This window comes from Lytechinus variegatus, chromosome 6 (genome assembly GCF_018143015.1).
Source record: "Lytechinus variegatus isolate NC3 chromosome 6, Lvar_3.0, whole genome shotgun sequence".
Lineage (NCBI taxonomy): Eukaryota > Metazoa > Echinodermata > Echinoidea > Temnopleuroida > Toxopneustidae > Lytechinus > Lytechinus variegatus.
The window spans coordinates 18,427,640-18,451,791 of record NC_054745.1 but is presented as its reverse complement, the minus strand read 5'-3'; the positions used below and the strand labels follow the sequence as shown (position 1 = coordinate 18,451,791).

Here is a 24,152-nt window from a genome sequence, read left to right as displayed (position 1 = left end):
TATCATCTCAAAATTCCATGACAATCGACTGTGCGCGCTCGTCTGAATCATACTGTAAAAATAGTGAGTGACCTTACTTGGCACACTCATTCAATGAACAAGGTTATAATATAACCTTGTTCTCAGTTATATCTCCATGTGTGACAAAATAAAGGTGGCAATGTTTGGCTTATTTTCTCTTTTTCTTTGGGGCAAATGCCTGATTTTTTTTACACTAACGGTTCCCAATACACTTATTATTGATACAACTTGACTCTTATTTAAATTTGATTCTTTAAATCATTTTTTTCTTAATTAAAAACAGATCAAAAAAAGAAAATTTTCTTGCCATATTACTTTCCACCAATAGAGGGCGTACACAAAAATATGCCCAAAATTCAAGTTTTTGAGCGCTCTGGTGAATACAAAAATTATTCCCACATTACTAATGATAAATAAATTAAAACTATATGGAAATTAGTAATTTTGGTCACAAAAGTGATATTTTAATGATTTTTTAAAGTGTGTGCTCTATACAGCATTGGCATACCATAGTCCTACCTGTAGATTCTCCACAGGCCAGATGGTAGCAGTGAACAAGTGCCAAACCGAGGATTTCGCCGGTATCATCTCAAAATTCCACGACGATCGACTAGTGCGCGCTCGTCTGAATCATACTGTAAAAATAGTGTGTGACCTTACTTGGCGCACAATTGTTTTGCAAAGCTTTCGAAAATAAATCAGATGGAGGTTGAAATACCATAAATTTGGTTGGTAACATTTTACTTACTTGTTCGGAACCCTTAAAGGTAAATGCTAGTTTTGGTAACGATATCAAAATGAGTTCGTACAGAATCCAATGAAATGACCACTAAAGTGTCTGTTTGTATAAATAAAACGCATGTGCCAAAGGATTCTGGAAGAAATCGTGTAATTGCTGAGAAATCAGCAAATAAGCACGGGATTCGGGTAGGGCGTCGGGCCCGACGCCCTAAGCAATAATTATACATTGTCCCACGTGCGCTTATCTGTGTTGGGGATTTTCGGTGTGAACATTTTTCAGCGTAGATTTCAAGATTTCACAAAGTCCAGTTAATGTAACTGTACCAGATCTAGATCCTCGATGATATAGTGACAATTAAGCCTTGTTTTACAGACTTTCTCATGAAATCAGTGTTAACTGCAAATACTGGAATTTCTCTTTAATTTGCTTGCGAAATGGCAATTTCTTGAAGCTTGTCAAGAAGTTTGGATTTTCTCGGAGCGGACGCAAAAGGTAACAAAATTTGCCAATATTTTCATAAATTGAGACCTTACATGTACCTTCAAGAAAATTACCATAAAGTAAGTTTGGGTCGCTTTTTCTGTTGATGATGATACCAGTTTTTCAAGATTTTGATTTGATATTGAGATATTCGAACGTGCGCAAAATTAGGTAATGTGCAAATTAAGGTCATACCACCATACTATATATCTCTAATGTTTCTACAACCCAGGGAGCTCCGGCCCGCAAAGAAGGAAAAAACAATTGAAGCAATTTAACGTTTCATTCGAAGATACGAAGAAGCTCAAAAATAGACAATAAGTTGAAGAAATAAAGCTCAAAGAAATACAGGACAATCAATATGAAAGAAAAGATGAAAAAGGGACAGAATCAAAGAATTTTCAAAGAATATAACATGAAAAAGAATTAAAGTTATATTAAGGGAAGACAAATCAAGGACAAACAATTAAAATAAAACAAATGAATCTATTGTTAAATACATGCATGTACCTGTATCAGGCCTCCTCTGTCAAGAAAGCCATTTTGACTTTAAACTAAAGATTATAAGCTAAATGATAGTAGTTGCAGTAAAACACTAATTTTGTGTAAAATGTAAAACCAAGGTAATAAGTATGACTACATGTACATATGTATGTATCATCTTGGATCTAGATCTGGTACAGTTACATAAACTGAACTTTGTGAAATCATATTAAAATCTAAGCTGAAATACGATCACACTGAAGATCGCCAACACAGATAGGCACACATGGGACAGTGTATTATTATTGCTGGAATAAAGACCCAATGGAAGTGACCGAATCCGCGCTTATTTTGCTTATTTCTCAGCAATTACACATTTTCTTCCAGAATCCTTTGGCACATATTTTTTATTCATGAATACAAACAGACACTTGGGTGGTTATTAGTATATTAGATTCTGTAAAAAGTCATTTTGAGATCGTTACCAGAACTGGAATTTACAATAGTATCTTTAATACCAGTTGTAGTAAATATCTGAAAATGGGTTAGAATCAAATATTAGCACCAATAATAGCTCTGGAAGAATCTACTTGCTGAGAAATTTACAAAATATGTGTACATATAAGCAAGGAATTCCATCAAATGTCTGATATTTTTCAAAGCAATATTTCATGCTTTTCTGTGCTAGTCAGTGACCCAGGGTGCCAGTCAAATATAATTTGCTGTACATGCGTGACCAAAAAACGCTTTTAAAGCAGATTTTTTTTCAGTTTTTGCCGCGGGCCACGAGTGCACTCGTTGTTCAAAAACACTGATTTTCAAACAGGGGTACATGTAGTTTTGAAAGACTGGTCAATGGTCAATTGCAGGGTCAAACAGTGTTTAGGGTATGTTTTTTCCCCAGGGTCTTATTCTGGCGACAACTTGTTTAGGGGCCAAATGTGTGACTAGAGCCTGCAAAACTTGTTTAGGGGGGTTATTTTGCACACAGAAAAAACTCATTTAGGGGGTGTTAATTTGGCCACGCTTGTGTACAGCAATACATTTGACTGACTTCTCCTTTTTAAAGAACACGCCCCCCAACAAAAAATGACTTCAATACAAAGAGAAATTCAACCAACTATGAAACTGAAAATTTCATCAAAATTAGGTATGAAATTAGAAAGTGATGACATTTTAAAGATTTGCTAATAAAACAGTTATATGCACATCCTTGTCAGTATGCAAATGAGGGGGCTGATGACCTCACCACTCACTACCATTGTTTGATTTAATGTTTCAGTGATGTTGGTCCTTAATGTCAAATTGGTAAAAGTTGAAATAATTCAAACAATAAAAAAAAATTGTGAGTGATGGAGGTTATTGACTCTCTCAAAGTCTCATTTGCATATCACTGAGTTGAGCATAGAACTGTTTTGTGAAAAATAAGTGACAATTTAAATTGTCATAACATTTTCCATCCGATTTTGATGACGTTTTCAGCAATACTCTTGTTTGATTTTTTTATTTATTCAAATTGACTTTTTTCTGGGGTGGACTTTACCTTTAAGTTCCATCTCTCAATTCCTTTCCTCCCTAGGCATATTAATATGGGGAAATGGAGAGATAAATTGTTTTGGGGATCAGGTTTCTCTTTGTCTTCAGGGAATGATTCCTTTTCCAAGACCGCTTCAAATGGTAAATCGATTGGGAAATGAGGGCTACGTGTACAAAAACAAGTTTTCTTTATATCCGAATGATCAAGTATTAGAGGAGAATCTATGAAACTATTTTATTTTGTTTCTTACATGTATGTTTTGATTGGGACTAAACTTTTATTCCTCCTTGAATATGTGGAACTATCATTGATGTTTCAGTTAAAGAGCTTTGTTACTGTCAAATTGCACCAAAAAATAAATAATCCATGCAAAAAATATGAAGTATTGCGTGTGTCTATGACACCATGGACTCGTTCCTTTGCACCATTTTTTTCGAAGTGAATCCTGAAAATGTCCATTTATAAATCTGATTTTGATGAAGTTTTCTTCATTATAATTGTTTTATTGTCACCTTTAAATACATGTAATTCAAATTAGGGCAAGTCCAAGAAAAGGTCACCCTAGAAGGCAAAATTTCATCTTTAATTTAAGAAGTTATCTTTGGTGGGGTAAGAAAGCCCAAATGTTGAATTTTAAAATTTCATTAAGAAAAATTTGATAATATGCATATTTATGCTAATTTGGGGCACCTAATTTGCATAATTGGTAAAATGGGCGTTACGTATGGGACAATTATAAAAACTCATAGAATATGAAAACAAAACTTGTGAGATTTAGTCATAGGTGGGACATGGACCCCCTCACATCTTATTACTTTTTGGGGAAAAAAAGTGATGTCATCTCATTAATTATGCAAATTAGGTCTTGTCCAAGGATGGAATGTCCCATACGTAACATTTTGAGGATGTTTTTTTAAGTTATTTCTCATAATACAATACTTGTATTGTTGCATCTCTGGGAAGTTCTAATTTATAAAGTATGAAAATGTTATACCCCAAAAAGTTTCAAAAATAGAGTTTACTTTTTAATTAAAAGTTAATTAAAAAATTGTTACGTATGGGACAACATGTTACGTATGGGACATTTACACACAATGTCAATGGGGAGATTTGTGTACAAAGTGAATGGAGAAAAACAAATTTCAAGAGTGCTCTAAAAAGTGATTATTTACCTTTTCTTTAGTTTTTAAAGACTGATTTGTTATGAATACTGATTAATGAAAACAATTGAAGCGAAAAAATTGTGAAAATGGAAAAATATGAATAAAATAAAAAACAATAGAAATACATAAGAAATTCATGAAACCATGAAAAACAAGGAAAAAATGTGGAAATGGTTAATTTCCTTTTCAGTCATATCAAATATGTCTCAATTTAGAACTTTAAAAAAAAGAAACTCTTTTGTTATTTCCATGTTTAAAATTATTTCAATTTTTTTAATTATGGGGGAAATTGTGTACATTCTCTATGGGGACAAAATGTCCCATACGTAACTGTCCCATACGTAACATGTCATTAATTTGTTTAATTAGAGTCTGTAATTAGAGGGATTTGGCTTATGACATGAAACTTGCCTTAGATATACTAGAGTATTGTGACTTCTATCACACTGAGTTACAAGTTGTCAAATGAAATACTTTCAGAGAATTCTCAACTTGTAAAAATTGTTTTAAAAATTGTCTTTTTTCTGCGTCCCATACGTAACGGCCCATCTCTTCTCTCTAAAAGGTCAAGGTCGAGGTCATATGCCACCATTTTTTTCATGATTATTCTTCTCCTAGATGTCTACCATCATGAGGGTATTCAATCTAATCAAAGTCAATTAACACTATTTTTCAGGTCATTGAAGCCTCTGAAATGTCCCATACGTAACGCGCGCGAATTCTTGGACTTGCCCGTTAACTTTCTGTTGGTTGACAGTTCAGTCATCTCTTTATACAATCCTGAAATTTCTCATGTTTGCTCAACCTCTCATTGTACAGTATTTTCACTCTTCCTTTTCATTTTGTTGTTTTCATTTTATCAACTCTTGTCAAAATCATTAACAAAATTCTTTCTAATAACTATGTGAAACTCATTTGTCTCCATTCTCTTTTTGAACTCCTTCTCTGTCCAGTTTTTTTTTCTTTTTTCTCTCCCCTTTTTTGTTTTTTATAGTGTCATTTTTCGCTCCACAGGGATTTTGTTAATTGTTGAATATGACCCAAAGACCTAATCAATCACAATTCACATTTATTGCAAATACAATTCAGTCGGTGCGCGACACTGGAACCGGTCTAACGGTAGAAGACCAGTAAAAATTGCTGTCAGGCCAGTAACTTTTCATAAATAGTCATATTTATGAAAAACTAATACAAATGTGTGGAGTCTTGTCAGTGATTTGAAAAAAAAATTATATCGAACATACAAATGTGTGGAGTCTTTTCAGTGATTTGCAAAGAAAAATTATATCGAACTGTCAAGTTCATGTAATAATTTTAATTTTGAAAGAATACATGTTAAGTTGCACTTGCACAGGATCCTAAAGACTTTCTTATGTTACATCAGATTTTGATGAAATAGTGTTATGCTTGTTGGATTTATTCAAATCAACTTTTTGTTTGGGGGGACTTGTCCTTTTAATAATTACATGTACATGTACATGTATGTGGAGTGAGCGTGTTCATTGGATCTAATTGCAGTGTCCATTTTTCATAATCCTCAATAATATCTTGCGTCTCATTACGTGAACAACGAGTGGAGCGCACATCATTGATTAATTGCCGATGGCATTCTAGATTGCGTGTGTCCTCTGTAACCATGGCGATTGATTAGTAAATTGAAGCGCTGGTTTTGTCTGGGTCTGTTACGTGTAGGTTTTAATACCCGGTCAGAGAAATAAGGATGCAGACAGGCAGTACTGTGGTATAAAATGACTTTTTTTTACTGTTATTACATGTAAGAATATTTTTTAGTCACTTGATCAACTTCATTTTCTGATGAAATCCAGTTTGTCTATGTCACTTAGAATGATGTTGTATGACAACAAATGCGATAATTTGATGATGATGAAGGTGGTGATGATGATAATGTACGATGATGTGGTAACGGTGCTGATGATGATGGTGATGATGATTATGATGAAATTGATGATGATGATGATAATGATGATGACGTTGATAATATGATGATGACGATGGTAGTTTTGATGATGATGATGATTATCAATGGTGATGATGATGGTAGTGATGATACTTGGTGCAAGTACATGTACATACAGTGAAGTTTTGATGTCTTGATAATTTCAAAATCCTCTTTCCGTTCTCTGTTTGTGTACCTTTTACCTGGATCTTTGCAATTTTTTCAGTGGATATATTTGATTTCCAGCGTCATGCAGTCCTAGTAATCCTCATTGTGCAATCTGGGCCCCATCTTACAAAGAGTTGCAATTAATCCACTCAATCTCAACTACCACACTCTAAAAACTGTGGTGTTAAAACTGACACCAATTGGTGTTAAATAATAGAGGACCACACCCTGAGGTGTTAAAATAACACCCTAGAGATTGAACATAACACCAAAGAGTGTAAATGTATCAACCATAGGTGTTGTAATAACACCTATAGGTGTAAAACTAACACCACCAATTTAACACTGGTGTGAAATAACTGGTGTGGTTATCTATGGACACCGGTTAACACCACAGTTTTTGCTGTGCATCCATATCATTTTTTTTCTACAGGAAACACTGAATCTTCAAGAGAACAATAATTGTAATTTTTTTTGTATTCTGAATATTCATGTATGTCATATCCAGCAAATATTTTGAACAAATTTGATTTAAGATGTTGACATTGCTGGCCATTCATAGTTGTGGTTGATTGTATCAATCACAACTCTTAATAAAGACGGTGCCCTGATTGTCTATCTACATGTATAATCTTGTATGATACATGTACGGTAGTTGCACAATAATATAGGCCTATAGCTCTTGTAAGCATGTCAGTATCATTATTAGATTAAAATAGCATTGATGGTTTATCAAGGAGGTGTAAAGATATCAAGAGACTTATCCCATCACTTACGTACGTATCTCATTCATCCTGAGCCCGATTTGGGCATCTGCTGTCTCTTATCGCCATGGCAACGGAGCATGGGCTAGGGATGACTCGTAATTGAAGTGATGATGTTTTGATGGTTGTCAGTGCTGGCCTGTAGGATTCATGGCACTGTTGTGTTTGGACAGGCATCTTCTGGGGCTGTGGCTTGGTTGAGGGTTATTAAATGGAGGATTGGAGAAGAAGTGGAGGAGAGAATGTGATGAAGAGAGAATGGAGGAGGAGGGTGATGCAGATTGAAAGAGGGAGAAGAAGGAGGAGGAGGAGGAGGAAGAAGAAGTAGATGAAAAGGAGGAGTGAACAATAGACAAAAGGGGAGGAGAAAAAGGATAAAGAGGAGAAGAGAAAGGAGGATAAAGAGGAGAAGAGAAAGGAGGAGAAGAATTAGACAAATGGTCATTTTCAAACAAAAGTGGACATGGGGGTGAAAATTAAAACTTGCTAGAAATCATCAGGCTTCAATGTTTTTTGAAACTAGACATCTTAAAGTATATTTTTCCATTTCATTTACATAAAATTATTAATTATGTCTTGAGATACAGTGAATTTTATTCAAGGGAAATTAAATGTTACAAAATGTTGATTTTTGCATCAAAATTCACATATTGCCTATCACAATATAAAATTTGTATTAGAAGCATATTTGTTGGCAAGATACAAGCTGTGTCTTGTATCTAACTCCTAAATAGCAAAAAAAAAATTCTGTGAGGTGTTTTTCTGAAAAAAATTGGGTTTCGAAGTTTTCAAAACTGGTTGTCGTGTCACTCACGTTTTAAATGCAAAAAGTTTTCTAGAGCTGTGTATTCTGAAAATTAATTTATCAAAGTACTGGAGCAAATACAGTTTATCTGTACCTTATTGTATATAAAGTAACTTGGTCCAATGTGTTAAGGTAAAGCTAAAATTAACTGTTAAAGTTGTGTCGTGTCACTCACAATGTCGTGTCACTCACGAAATGTCGTGTCACTCACGGTATTATATTGTGTATAAAAAAGGACATCCAGTAATTTTTGAAGCGTTTTTACCAGGGATACAGTCAAAATGTTGTTCCTGACATCATTTAGGCCTATTTTAGGCTAATAATTTCCTCCATCTTCCTAATTTTACTCCTTTTTATGGAAATATTGAATTTGACATTGAGTTCATCTATTTTCTCTCCTCTCCTTGGTTGCCTTGGTTTAAAAAATCCTGACAATTTTCCATTGGTGTGAAGACTCGGATCCTAATTCATATTTTGGTGAATGTACTGTGATTAAGAATATAACAACATAATCAATCAACACAAAATTATGAGTGTATCAAGAGAAAAACCACTACACTTTAGAAATGGACATATTTAGAATGCATAAAGGGTTGGTGATGGTGATGGCTCAAGTCATACCTACATGTAGGTATTACTCGAACATTCTGTGTCTGCATTTACAGAAATGAGCAGAAAGTTCACTTTTCTTTTGAGCAATGTTATTTCTTTGTTATATAGCGAGAAAAGTCAGGGATCCTTTTTTGAAATTTGCAGAAATTTTAGTGGTAAAGTAGTGTACATGAGATATAAGAGATCACCATGAACACCAAACATTTTTTCAAATTCGGAAAAGAAAATATTTTTCTTTTCCTTCTGATTGATTAAATCAACCTTTTCATTTGCCATAAAGCTTGTATTCCAGGACATGAAATAAACAAATTTGCAAGAAAACATAAACATTTCAGGTGAGAATGTACTGAGATATGAAAGAACATTTTGGATATTGCTTGAAGCAGCTACATGCCAAGGTCAAAATCACTATTTGTTCGGCCACCATTCATACCGCTAGTGATTAACTACATGTAGGGTCTGAACAGCAAACTACCGTAAGCGGGCCGATGTGTGTTCAGAGCAGATTTGCATTTACACATATTCATTACAACAAAATGATGCATGTTCATGTAGGTCCCAACAAGTCTCAACCGAGACCGCATTTTGATTTGAGCAACTTTGGATGGGTTGCCATGTACCAGTAGATCATTTTTTTTTTTTTGGGGGGGGTACCCTGATAAGAAGAGAGCTGGACCTCGAGGGGAAAATGCTATTGAGGTATAAAGAGAGCCTGATTGGGATGCTGAATTGGATTTTAGTGTGACATCCAAGGGCTTAGAAAAGGAAAGGCTAATGACTTGTAGTTGTTATGTAATAGTAGCAGACTGCGCCTTTCACCTTGTGGCTTTCCCTGGATTCCCGTGGTATGGTATATGATCAAATAATTAGCAATGAAAAGGCGCTTACAAGATTCCAGCTAAAAGCATAGCTCTGAATTTTGGTACAGTGCCTACATATACTGCCTTGGGAGGGTCCATATACAACAGTGTTCAGGAGAAAACCTATGCTTGTTGAGTTGAATTCCCAAGTTTCTCAAGGATTTGCTGATAGTCCATCTGAAGTGTGCAGCAACGTGATTGTGGTTTGGTACCAAAAAAGACATTGAAACTGCCATGTCCTATTTGGACAATGCCTATTAAAGGAGGATAATATTCTAATCCAATATTTGAAGAAAAAGGAGTCATACATGACATTGGCTACTAGACCATGCCAGATGATGTGAGTGACTATTGAGAATACCTTTCTTACAAGGAAAAATTATTCCATCCGTTGTGGATGCTGAATTGTATAAACCTGTAAACTTTCATATACAGATAGGGAGAAAGAGTTAAAGTTTTGAATGATATCAGGCCACAAAAAGAATGTTTGAGTTGATGTCAATGCCAAGACCTCATAACACCTCCTTCAAGTGCCCCCTCCTCTAAAGAGGAGAGTGGTAGAAGCCCTAGTGTGACAATGTGGTATGGTATAGGGAATGTGAGTTGATGGGCAAACATGACCATAAACCAAGAATAAAACATCAGGATGACATATTATGAACTTTAAAGAAAGCAGTTATTATGTAATTAAGCTTGTTTTTTGGTTAATGATATTTTACTCTTCTACATCATGCAAAAAATACTTTCAATGTTGAGATAAATGTTGTATTTTTGCACTTGTCGTGTCACTCACGTTTTGGATGTCGTGTCACTCACGGTATATAGGAGGGTACCATTTTCCATAGAGAAGGTTTGATTGATTTTGACTATATGTGTTAGATAGGTACACTATTTATGTCCATTTACTGGTACTCATAGTACTCCATGACAACTACTTGGGCACGAATCCAACCATATGTGTTAGTGGTCAGAAACCCATGTCCAAAATTTGTCGTGTCACTCACGCACCGTTTTTTAATCATATCTACTAAACGAATTGTTGAATTCAAATCAAACTCGCAGTGGCCCATGCCAGTCCTACATTGTATATAATATAGTAGTCATGATTGATTCATAACCTTTAAGTTTGAAGATATGAGCCCTTAAACCTCTCCGATTGTCGTGTCACTCACGTTTGAAAATGACCAAATGTGAAGGAAAAGGAGGCGGAGAATGAGAAAGAGAAGAAGAAGGAAGAAGACAAAGAAGAAGAGAATGAGGAAGAGAATGAGAAGAAGATGAAAAAGGAGGAGGAACAAAAGACAAAAAGGAGGAGGAGAAGAAGACAAATGAGAAGGAGGGGGGGGAGGAGGATGAGGAGAAGAAAAATACCCCAGGAAAAGGGAGGGGGAGAAAAGTGAGAATAAAAGCAGAATGAAAGAGGAGTAGGAGAGATGGAGAAGGAAGGAGAAGGCAGAGGAGGAAGAAGACGAAAAAAGAATGAGGAAGAGGAGAAAACGAAAAGCAGAAAGAGAAGGGGGGGAATCTAAGGAAAAAGAGGAGAAGAAGACAAAAGAAGGAGGGGATAATAGGGAGGAAGAGAAGAAGAAGGAGGAGAAGAAAAATACTCAAGGAGAAAGGGAAGGAGGGGAGGAGGAAAAGGAGAATGAATGAGGAGTAGAGGATATGGAGTTGGAAGGAGAAGAATATTAAAGAAGGCAGTGGCAGAGGAAAAATGTGATAAATACAGTGTGTTGTATCAATGTAAATTTGTGACTTTTCATCACAATGCCCAGTTTCTCTGTATAGATATGTACATGATTTTACTTTTACCATTCTACCATTTTTTTTTTGGTTATAGGGCAGGAGAGGGGCAGGACCAGGCCAACATGCATAACTCAGAGGCCGTCCGGTCCAGTATGGTCCACAACCCTACTTGGGCTAGACCTGTTCCAACGAGAGAGCCACATCCACCTTTTGCTGTAGATAGACCAAGACCACATTCAGGTATTAAAAAATAGTGAGGATCATGGTAGCAATGATTGAAATGATGATGATGATTAAAGGGAAGATGAGGAGGAGGATGATCATGATCACGATGAAGATGATGATTATGATGATGATGGTGATGATGATCATGATCACGATGAAGATGATGATTATGATGATGATGGTGATGATGATCAATGATGATGATCGATGATTATGATGATGATTATGGTTTTGATGATAAGGATGATGAAGATGATGGTGATGATGTTGATGAAGATGATGATTATGATGATGATGATGGAGTGATGATGATGATGATGATGAGGATGATGATGAAGATGAGAGGAGGATCATGACACAGATGTTGATGATGATGAAATTTATGATGATGATGTTAATGATGATGATGATCAATGATGAGGATGATGATGAGGATGATGATGAGGATGGGGGTGATGATGATGAGGATGATGATGAAGATGAGAGGAGGAGGATCATGACACAGATGTTGATGATGATGGTGATGATCAATGATGATGATGGTGATTGTGGAATTGATGATGAGGGTGATGATGACGATGCACATGGTTAAGGGTGTTGGAGCTGTTTTAGGTCTATTAAAGAAGGTTGTGGAGGGGATGCTGGTGAGAAAGAGGATGTTGAGACTGACGTGGATTATAATGAGGAGGATGATACATAAACAGTAGTCTAGATAATTAAAAATCAATGTTGATGGTGACCATAATTGTTGTTGATGTCGATCTTTGTTGGAAAGACGAACAATTTGTTTCATGAAGCATACACTGCAGTGGGTAAATTTAAACTGCCAATTTGTCCAGTCACCACATGATCTACCTTCATTTAGCCTAATGCCATTTGGTCCATCGACATTTCATCTAAAAACCATTTGGTCCAAAAGTCCAATCATCACTTTGACTAATCACCAGTTTGTCTATTACCGTTTCGTCTAATAACCAGTTGGACTATTATCCATTTTCTTTTCATTCATTTTGCACAATTAACACTTTACATGTACGTGTAGTTCAATTAGACCAAATGGTACATGTATATGGACTAAATGGCTATTGGACAAACTGGTTATTAGATGGAACATTGGCATTAGACTAAATGGAAGTAGACCATGTGGTAAGTAGATGAACTGATGATAGACCAAAGACGACGAGTTTGCAATTGGATGAATTGGAAATAAACCAGTACAGTGCACATCCCCATCTCCCCATACTGTATCCACTTTGAATAGTCTATTAAAGGGTGTGTTTATGCTTCCATTGCGAGGACAGAATCAGCGTTTTCAAACGTCGATTCAAAACGCTGATCGTAAACGTGGTTCTGGGAGTGCTGTTTATGCTTAACTTTTCAGAGGCGAAATCACAATCTCCAGCTGGCTTCGCATCGTAATTTTCACTGAGCAGGAAAGCGAGGTCAAATTGGGTGTGCCGTTTTTCGAAGGTTTTTTTTTCCGAGTGTTGTTATTACGTGGAGATAACATGGAGCAATGCGACTGTATTTGCCCGTAGATTTTCATCTCACCGGAAGCATACAAATGACGTCATTTAAACACGTTTACGATCGTGGTTCTGTTTATACTTCCCCAGAAAGCCTGATTCTGGTCAAACAACGTTTACAAAAGCACCTTTTTGTGAGTTTACGATCGGCATTTTGAAACAGCATTTAAATAAAAGTAAGCATGGACGCAACCGTGTTTTGGACTAATCACATTTGGAAACGCTGATTCTGGTCTGAAAAGTGGGAGCATAAACATGGCCTAGAGCTCACAAACATTTTTCCATGATGATTTTTTTTTTTTACAGCTCCCATGAAGAGACCTACAGTAGCTGGCAAGCCTAACTGGCGGGACGCCCGATCTAACGATTTCACCAAGCAACAACGAAAGTTCAATCTCTCCTTACGACACACCAGCAACGATAGTCACATGAGTAGAATAGCTCCTTATGCAGGTAAGTATTATGCTTGTTTAATTTGTGCAATGTATTGCGCCATCTTGTGACCACAGGGAATAATTTTGCCTTTTAAAATTTGATATTGGTCAGATTAAAGTAGGGACAGTGATTTTCTGTTTTACCGGTATTATAAAACAGAAATAGACCAGTTCGTTGTTACTTCAGGGACAATTTTGGTCAAATGACCTTTCATTTCTTTCATTATGATAGGCAGATTTCAAAGCAAGATATTACGTAAGCATGCCTTACATAGCAGGATGAAGAAATTGAATGGACCAGGTGACTAGAATAGCACACCAATGAACACTTTATGAAGGTATTTGTTGCATTCCTATTTTGAATGCATACTAGGCAAACTGTGAACTACATGTATCAGTCGTTCGTGGACGCATTGTTGTTTTTTGTGGATCTACATGAAAAAACACAATTCAAAAGAATAAATGCATAATCAAGACATCAAAGTTGTGCTTATCTCATTAGATTTTAAACCACCATGTCACTTTAGTACAAATGACCTTCCTCTGATCATGCGCAGAAAGGAACTACGAACTGGCTTATTCTGTTGGTTCTTACACTTTTCATGTAAAAATTAATGGAATTCACCTTTGCAAAAAGGAATTCAGGTTTTTACATTTTCAGTGACAAAGCGGAATTTCCATTTTTAGATCAAGTTGAAACGGAATTACAGATTTTCAGAAACGGAAAAGACCATTATGAAACAGAAAATCACTGTCTCTATTAAAGGGAAAATGAGTTCTGTACAGAGACATAAAGTCTTGAAAAAAATATGGAGCAAATTGCAATGTGGTACAAGGAAAAGTAATCCCTGACCCAAAAACACTGCATACAGTTGGTCATTCACTTCATTTCTATTAATAAAAAAACTATATTCTGTTTCGCTTTTTAGTACGCTGTACGTCCTGACATCAATTTATTTTTGTTAGTCTTTATCATTTTGTTTTATCCTCTCTTTACGGTCGAAATTTGTCCTGATTCTATTTTACGTTTATTTCTCCTTTTGTCGTCCTGTTTTGTTTATTTTTTCATTTTATTCTATTATTTTTCGTTTTGTCTTGTTCTGTGAGTTATCCTGTTATTTTTAATCTATTCAGTAAATCTCCGTAGGCAAATAGCAACCATTGCGTCTCTCTCTCTCCCTCTCTCTTCTATTCTCTTCCTTTAGGGGGGTTCACATTATACAAGCTATGCTTTTTAGTGAATCCCCCATTTCCACAGATACTTTTCTTCTATCCTAACTATATATTATTTGTCTATAAAATATTTTGTATTATATTTTTATAAGTTAGTTATCATGATTATTATTAATGTATTGTAAATATTTGTTATAATTTATGAAAATGATTTGTATAAATATTTGTTATTTCTGTTAGAAATAAAATTGAATCTGAATCTGAATCAATCTACAGATAGTTTTCATGATCAGTTCTATTGATGCGTTGTAAACCAATTATGCATGCTGTGGTTTTGTGGTATTATTAAACAGTGCCCCCATCTTGTAGCCAAAGTGCATAATAAATACTCTAGCAGATGCATCTCAGTAAAATTACTTTACTCTTATGATTGTTTCAATCTGGTTTTGACGCATAGAGGCTTTGATTATGATTATGCTCACATAGTGTGTAGAATTTCTACAATTTTTTTTAGATTCATGATTTTTATGCAGACATTGACAAAGTTTACTTTTCAGAATTTTTATATAAACATCTACATGTACATGTATCGTACCTGCCGACCAGTAAAATTGTATCTGATTTTAATAGTATGGCTTTTTTCTTTCAAAATAGCGAAATGAAACCAAAAATCAGATTTTTCAAAGTATACTCAGTAAACTTTTATTGGTAATTGGGCCAAAATAAGTGTGTAATTGGGGCAAAATAAGAATTTCTTTGTTTTCACTGAGATTTTCCATTTTAGTTAGTTAGCATGCATGCTCTATGCACACCCCTTGTAAATATCCAACGTTCAACTTAATAATTATTAATATAAACTTGAAAGTATTTACATGTACATGTAGATCTGGAGACATCATAACCTTTGCAAGCATTGTGAAATTGAACAGAGAATTAATTTGGTTATTTTGTATTGCATCACAGCTCGAAGACTGGATACACTGAGTGCTGATGCAAGGATGCGAGCTGCTATCTACCCCCGTGTAGAGAACGGCCGTAAAGTAGCGCTGCCCGAATACAACTCATTTAGTGATCCCCACCTCACGGAATACTATGCAAGAAAGTTTGGAGTCCAGCTACCTAAGCCTCCTTCAGGAATGGTTTGTACTACTCGTTTAATAATGATTATATGATGGGGGGACCTAAAGCTACACACTTTTACAAACGATAAAAACTATGCCAATTCTAACATTTGAACAAATTATCTTTCACTTTTTTGTGGTAAACATTCTAAAGATCATTAACTAAGAAAGTAGTTTAACTCAAAGATTTTTTTATTTTGATACGGCACCCAATAAAATTACATTTTTATGTAAAATTGCAAAATTCATCCTGTAAAACACATTTTCATTTCTTATCCTGCTCATTCAATCTAGTAATGAATTGAAATAGTGATGGCCACATTTTCAGTGATTAACCAAAGCTATAGCCAGGTTGTAAATGAGTTCATAGAGGAAATCAGAAAATTGGGAAAAATGGGTTTAGATGAGTGAAGAGATTGATTGCTGTATTCTGAAGTAGATGTATTTCTCCAATGCTAAATGGTGATCATGAATTGGCTTCTAACCATGTTCCATTTTTTGTGTGTGTTTCTTTAGAGAAAAAGACCACAGAGTGCAAGCAGTCGTCTTGGCAACGGGAGGCCCAAAGGATCGGGACCAGAAGTGACCTATCAAGTCAAAGTTCAGACAGGTGATAAGAAAAACTGTGGCACCACAGCAAATGTGAGTATTATGTTAGTTTTGTTAAATATAAATCTGCACTGTATCATGTGTCTCATTTGCTTTTCCCAAGAATAGTAATACTCATTTGCTCGATAAACAAATTCAGGATTATTTGAGTTATCAATGGTAATTTATCCATAGAATTGTAATAACAAGTGTTTGATATCAAATAAAGCAGAAAGCTTTTAATCTTTGGTTGAGATAATTCTCATCAATGGTAAATGCAGTTTCCCTTTTGTTGGTATTAAAATTATACTTTTGTACTTCATGCATTTTTCAGGACGTGTCATTGACATTGTCATTGGGATCGTCATTGCAGACATGCTAACCGTACCCTTTTTAGAGTATTTGTTCCTTTTCTTTGCTACAAATACACCAATACTTTTTTGTATGATATTTTACTTTATTTTTAAATTTCTGATCATGGAGTATGTATTTCATACACAGCGCTGGACACTAGCACTGGTCCAACAGTCCCAGACCAGTAAAAATCAATGTCGGTTGAGTAGATTGTGGCATGAAAAGGACAAGTAAATTCTTGCCTACGAGCACATGTTTAATAGGGTGAATTATCAAGTTTTCAAGCAGAGTCATTTCACATATTTTTTCACAGATCTCACCACAACAGGTTGGCGATTGTTAAGTTGAGACAAATTTTAAAAAATACTCTTTTTTGTCAAAAATAAAACTTTTTCCCCTTATTTAAGAATATTTTTTGGGGTTGTAGAAGGTTGGCAGGTATGTCATTTGGATTGTCCTTGAAATGGTCATTGATAAGGTCATTGATAAGGTCATTGAAATTGTCCTTAACATTGTCATTGACATTGTAGTTGTCATTGATGTTATCATTGATGTCATTCACAGGTCAGCATACAGCTCAAAGGAAGCAAGGGTAAAACACCAAAGAGAAAATTAACCAACACGCCAAAGAACAAGCAATCCAAGACAAACTCCGGCCTACCATCCGTCAAATTTAGCCGCAACTCCACCAAAACTTTCAAGCTGAAGGGCCAGGATTTAGGAGAATTGAAATCACTGACGATTGAGGTAAGCAAGCAACAGGGCAGTCCTCATGCAAGGCCTTCATCTTGACACTTAACTTAGTTGGGATTTGTTATGTTTAACAATGACATTATATATCTCATTTTATTCACAAAAATCTACTCTGCAAAGTATTACAGATTTATTGTTGCAAACAAACAGGAGAAAAGAAAAGGTACAGTAATATAAGAATGAAAAGTATATCAAATCTGCACCCTATGGAAAATGATATTAGCATGATTATTTTTTGTAGTCACAGAAGGAATATAAAGCTCAACCTAATAACTGTTTATCCTAAACGTCCTATGAATAAAAGTTTAAGCATTGTTTATCAATGTGCATATTTGTTAGAATGATGGTCTAGAGAAGAAGCAAGTTCGAGGAAACAATCTCACCCTTCTATTGAAAGCACACTTAAAAAATGATTTTAGCATTTTTTTAGCATGATGGTCTAGAGAAGAAGCAAGGTTGGTTCTGGGATTCTATTGAAGTCAAATAGGGAATAAAACTCACCTTTTAACTATTCACCCGAAACACTCTTTGAAAAATGATTTTAGCATTGTTTACCAATGTCGATTTTTTTTTAGCATGATGGTCTAGAGAAGAAACAAGGTTGGTTCCTGGAGTCTATTGAAGTCACGCAGCTAACGAGTAAAAAGACCTGGATCTTTCCGTGTAGTCAGTGGCTTTCGTTGTTTGAGAGCGATTGTCAACTGAGCAGAGAATTAAAGGCATTGGATGCCAAGAAATATGGCAAGACTGGTAAGTTAATCGTTACAGTAACAGATTCTTGGCAGAACAGAGATTTGTTATAAGATTTGATAAACCATCCCAAAAGTGTCAGTCAATATTCCAATTATAAGCCCTTCATGATATTCCATTGATCAAGAAACAACATTACGTACAGTCGTAGATTGGAATCTGAGAATGTAAACATTGAAAATATATGGGTGGAAGTAAATTTACCATATAGAAGTCCATTGATGGTTGGTGCGTTTTACCGTCCACCAAATTCTAACATTGCTTATTACGAATCAATGGAAGCCTCAATTGCACAGATCGTAGATATTGGTCTCGAAACTTATATTCTTGGTGACTTAAACTTTAACATGCATGACAACCGGGAAATGAAATTTATTAGAAACTGGTGTAATCAATTTAACCTCAAACAGATAATTGAAGATTCAACCAGAGTTACAGAAAATAGCTCCACATTGATAGACTTAATTTTAACAAATCGGCCCAACAATGTACATGAAAAAAGTGTTGTCATTCATGGTTTGAGTGATCATAGGTTAGTATATGTTGTTTGTAAACAGTCTAAGCCGCAAGCCCCAGCTAGAATCATACATACGAGAGCATAACGTCGGTTAAATGTAACATTATTTTGTGAAGCATTACTGAATGTCAAAATCGAAACTAATGATAGAAATGATGTCGAAATTGAGTGGAACAAATGGAAGATTAAATTTGTTGATATCTGTAATGAACATTGCCCCAAGATTACTTTGAGAGTAAGAGGATTGAAAACAAAATGGGTCACACCTGAGTACACTCGAATGTGTCGGGAAAGAGATTCACTCAGAAATAAAGCTGAACGTTCAAAGGACCCACGGGATTGGAGGCTTTTCAGATATTGTCGTAATCATGTTAATAATTTAAGAATGACATTGAAGAGATCATATTGTCATGAGCAGATTGTACAGAATAAAAGTAACCCATCAGAACTATGGAAGTTACTTAAGGGCATTGCCCCGACTTCCAATAAAACTGTTACAAATATACTGAACCTAGATGTGAATGATATTAATGAATATTTTACTACTATTGGTAGTAAGCTTGCTGCCAGCCTTCCCTCTGCTGAACCTATGATCCCTTCAATTTTGGGGGATACTATCCAAACTGAATTTGACGGTGCTTTACTTTGGAATAGCCTACCCCCATCAGTGAGAAGTGCTAGTAGTAAGAATGCTTTTTGTTCCCAGTACTTGAAGTGGTGCTCTTCCAGGAAATAGCCCCTTCACTTTCTGCAACATGCAGACATCAGTATGTGAAGCACAGATAAAGGCATTTTTTAAAAATATATTGTATGAATTACATATATCTTAACTACATGCAATACATGTAAAATTTGTCATCACGTATGAAATAATTATGAGTTTCTCTGTTAATTTCATTGAAAATAATTGATGATTAGCATATTTTCGTTTCCACAAGTAAATTTTCGTATATACTTTTCACATTGAGTAGCAATCATATTGATTTACCTGAATTTAAATAATTAAAATGTAGGGGGGTACCTGTATTGTAATACTGATTGATATCTAGATGAATTAACGTTACTTCCTACATGGCACCTATGTACCATCATCTTTTTTTTCCCATGTATTCACTTCTGATTATTTTGCATGTTCTGTTTGTTTTTTTCCTTGTGTAATTTGCTTGTCTGTTATATTGTAAATATTTGTTTACAGGGCCCCCTGGAAAACAGTACAAGACTACTGATGGGGTTACCCTGTATAAATAAAACGAAATAAATAAATAAATAAATAAATAAAATCAAAGTCATATACAAAATCAGGATACTTACAATGAGTATCAAGCTGATTCTTGAAAGAATTTACAGGAGGTGCTGAGACCGCATCTTGTAATCTGTTCTAAGAACTAATTACTCAATTCAGAAAGAATAATTTCCTTAATACATTAAGCCTTGCAAACTGTTTCTCAACAATGCAAAATCAGGTTTTAATACAGGTTAATTCGTATTTCAGTTTATGAGGTTGTCACAGTAACTGGAGACCGGAAAGGGGCGGGGACTGACTCCAATGTGTACATTACGCTGTTTGGCATACGTGGAACCAGCAAGAAGATGCAGCTACCTACGAAACCTGGGTCCAATCCGTTTGAACGAGGAACCAGCGATATCTTCCAATTGAAATGCAACAATGTTGGCCCGCTCAAGAGAATAAGGTACGGTTAATATTTTTATGATTTAATAATAATAATAATGAAAATGATGATGATGATAATAATGTCCATTTATATATATGTAGTGCAGTCACTATATGGATATACTCTTCTTCGCTTCATAATTGGTATCATAATACCTGAGCCACCATATAGGTGCTTAAGCATTCACGGAATAGATCCTGCTGGGTTCCCATTGACCTCACCAGGGTCGAGTGCCGCACGTTGCAGATCAATTTCTTGCTGAAGAAAATATTTGTTTGCTTGAAATTTATTTCTGCGTTCCACATGTTCAACATAATACAACATAATCAATCATTACATAGATTTTACATATATATGCATTTTAGACACACGTATCATTTACAATCTCTTTCTGAATATAAAAAAGTATATGAAAAATATTATTTAACTAAATTTCAGAACGCGGGAGACCGTCGTCATGAGCGACCTGCTTGATGTTGACGACGGCCTCAAATATGCGTCATGATAACAGATAGTATTCCAGAGCAATTAGCCGTCACATTGTTTACAATGTATTTTTTTATTAACAAAGTTTTTTGTAGAAAATCATATTATTCAAACTTCTCTGTGGGCCTCTCCACGTGTGACTCTTGAATCATCATGATTGCAGTACGTCTTTGAATCTTCTGAAAATTTGTAAAACTTAACTGGAATCCACTTCCAGATTTGCGTTCGTGATTCTAGTTTGGTTTCACACGTGCAAATAATTTGTCATTAGCCTTATTTTTCACTGGAATCATCATTGAAATAACATTTTTTTTTCTGTGTGAAAGGGCGGTATGTGATTTCTGATGATTTTATAAAATTTAAGTGAGATGGTGTTGATTACTACATGTAGTTTCTGATTATTTTTCAAAGCGTCAACCTTCATACACCTACATGTAAGTACTGATGAAAAATGTATTAATTGTACTAATCAAGAATTCATTTTTGGAGACATAGATTCCATGTACTGAGTGTGAGAATGACTTCAGTCTAACTGAACCTGTGATATGAAATTATGTTTGATGTCCTTTCTAGAATTGAGCATGACAACACTGGGTTTGGTCCTGGCTGGTTCCTAGAGCGTGTGGTGGTGACCGACACCAACAACCCTAAGAGAGGCAAGTTCTACTTCCCGTGCAACCAGTGGCTTGCGAAGGATGAAGCGGATGGGAAGATCTGCAGGGACCTCATTGGAAGCAGGGATCCTCTAGCTGTCAGAAAAAGTAAGTGTGATCAAATCCCCAGTGATGTGACAATGATGGTGATGGTGGTGGTGATGATGGTGGTGATGATGATGGTGATGATGATGGTGATAGTGATGATGATGATGATGGTGATGATGTTGATGATGATGATGATGATTAATGATGATGGTGATGATGATGATGATGATTAATGATGATGATGGTGATAGTGATGATGATGATGATGATGATGATGGTGATGATGGTGGTGATGATGATGATGATGGTGATGGTGGTAGTGATGATGATGATGATGGTGATGATGGTGATGATGATGAAAAATGATGATTAATGATGATGGTGATGATGATGATGATGATGATGGTGGTGATGATGATGATGATGGTGATGGTGGTAGTGATGATGATGATGATGGTGATGATGGTGATGATGATGAAAAATGATGATTAATGATGATGGTGATGATGATGATGATGATGATGGTGGTGATGATGATGATGATGGTGATGGTGGTGGTGATGATGGTGGTGGTGATGATGATGGTGATAGTGATGGTGATGGTGATGATGATGGTGATAGTGATGGTGGTGGTGATGATGATGGTGATAGTGATGGTGGTGGTGATGATGATGGTGATAGTGATGGTGATGGTGATGATGATGGTGATGGTGATGGTGGTGATGGTGGTGATGATGATGGTGATGATGATGGTGATAGTGATGGTGGTAGTGATGATGATGGTGATGGTGGTGGTGATGATGGTGATGGTGATGGTGATGATGATGGTGATGGTGGTGGTGATGGTGGTGATGATGATGATGGTGATGATGATGGTGATAGTGATGGTGGTAGTGATGATGATGGTGATGGTGATGGTGGTGGTGATGATGGTGGTGGTGATGATGGTGGTGGTGATGATGATGGTGATAGTGATGGTGGTGGTGATGATGATGGTGATAGTGATGGTGATGGTGATGATGATGGTGATGGTGGTGGTGGTGATGGTGGTGATGATGATGGTGATGATGATGGTGATAGTGATGGTGGTAGTGATGATGATGGTGATGGTGATGATGGTGATGGTGATGGTGATGATGATGGTGATGGTGGTGGTGGTGATGGTGGTGATGATGATGATGGTGATGATGATGGTGATAGTGATGGTGGTAGTGATGATGATGGTGATGATGATGGTGATAGTGATGGTGGTAGTGATGATGATGGTGATGATGATGGTGATAGTGATGGTGGTGATGATGATGATGGTGATGATGATGGTGATAGTGATGGTGGTAGTGATGATGATGGTGATGATGATGGTGATAGTGATGGTGGTGATGATGATGGTGATGATGATGATGGTGATAGTGATGGTGGTAGTGATGATGATGGTGATGATGATGGTGGTAGTGATGATGATGATGGTGGTAGTGATGATGATGATGATGATGGTGATATTGATGATGATGATGATGATGGTGATGATGATGTTGATGATGATGATGATAATGATGATGGTGATAGTGATGGTGGTAGTGATGATGATGATGATGGTGATAGTGATGATGATGTTGATGATGATGATGATGATGTTGATGATGATGATGATGATGGTGATGATGTTGATGATGATGATGATGATGATGGTGTTTGTGATGATGATGATGATGGGGATGATGGTGATGATGATGATGACGAGGATGATGATGATGATATTGATGATGGTGGTGATGATAATGATGAATGAAGAGGTGTGAAGATCTGTAAGGACCTCATCGGAAGCAGAGATCTACTTGCTGTCAGAAAAAGTAAGATTTTGATGTTTCTGTTAGTTGAATACCCTACAATGTTTAGTTTAGGGAATTTATACCCATTAAAGTTTGATGTATGTATTTCCACCTCTTTACCAGCTCACAAGTACAAGGTCCATGTATTCACTGCCAACAAGCGTAACGCTGGCACAGATGCTAATGTGTTCATCACTGTCTTCGGTGAAGGAGGGGATTCCGGGGAGCATAAGCTGGACAACTCCAAGAATAACTTTGAAAGGGGAAGGTGAGTGAAGATGTTCAAAAGTCCCCTTTATTTACCCATGAATAGTTAAAATAATTTCAATGTCTCTTTCACACAATTTACAGTTACTTTTATTCTGAAGGTTCGTTTTTCAAAAGGTTTGAATGCTTTAAAGGTTCATTCTTCTGTAAGACACAAATTGCTTTTGATATTAAAGTACTTGTCGATCGTTTTATAAGACAAGTCCGGGGGGGTGTTTTACAATGATTTAAGTATGACTTATAGAGTCGCACTTAAATACTGACATGTGTATGATTTGCAATGCGCAATCTTACTGACCAATGTGCAGTAATGCGCATCCTCTTGGCCTGATCTGACCAATGCAGTCTTGCCTTTTATAACGGACGCAACTAGGCATTTAAGTGCGACTTAAGGCATACTTAAATCTTTGTGAAACA

The 24,152-nt window shown here is 35.9% G+C and overlaps 1 protein-coding gene across 2 annotated transcripts in view; it reads left to right on the top strand.

Annotated features, from left to right (window-relative positions):
- The window catches only part of LOC121417129 (lipoxygenase homology domain-containing protein 1-like), a 95,020-nt gene that overhangs the window by 722 nt on the left and 70,146 nt on the right, over nt 1-24,152 (top strand). For both annotated transcript variants that reach the window (XM_041610712.1, XM_041610710.1), the window contains exons 2-10: nt 11,433-11,578; nt 13,396-13,542; nt 15,660-15,835; nt 16,334-16,459; nt 17,324-17,506; nt 18,088-18,262; nt 20,272-20,470; nt 21,512-21,699; nt 23,592-23,736. In XM_041610712.1, coding sequence (XP_041466646.1) covers nt 11,461-11,578; nt 13,396-13,542; nt 15,660-15,835; nt 16,334-16,459; nt 17,324-17,506; nt 18,088-18,262; nt 20,272-20,470; nt 21,512-21,699; nt 23,592-23,736 — 1,457 coding nt within the window. In that variant the 5' untranslated portion in view covers nt 11,433-11,460. The remainder of the gene's footprint in view (nt 1-11,432; nt 11,579-13,395; nt 13,543-15,659; nt 15,836-16,333; nt 16,460-17,323; nt 17,507-18,087; nt 18,263-20,271; nt 20,471-21,511; nt 21,700-23,591; nt 23,737-24,152) is intronic.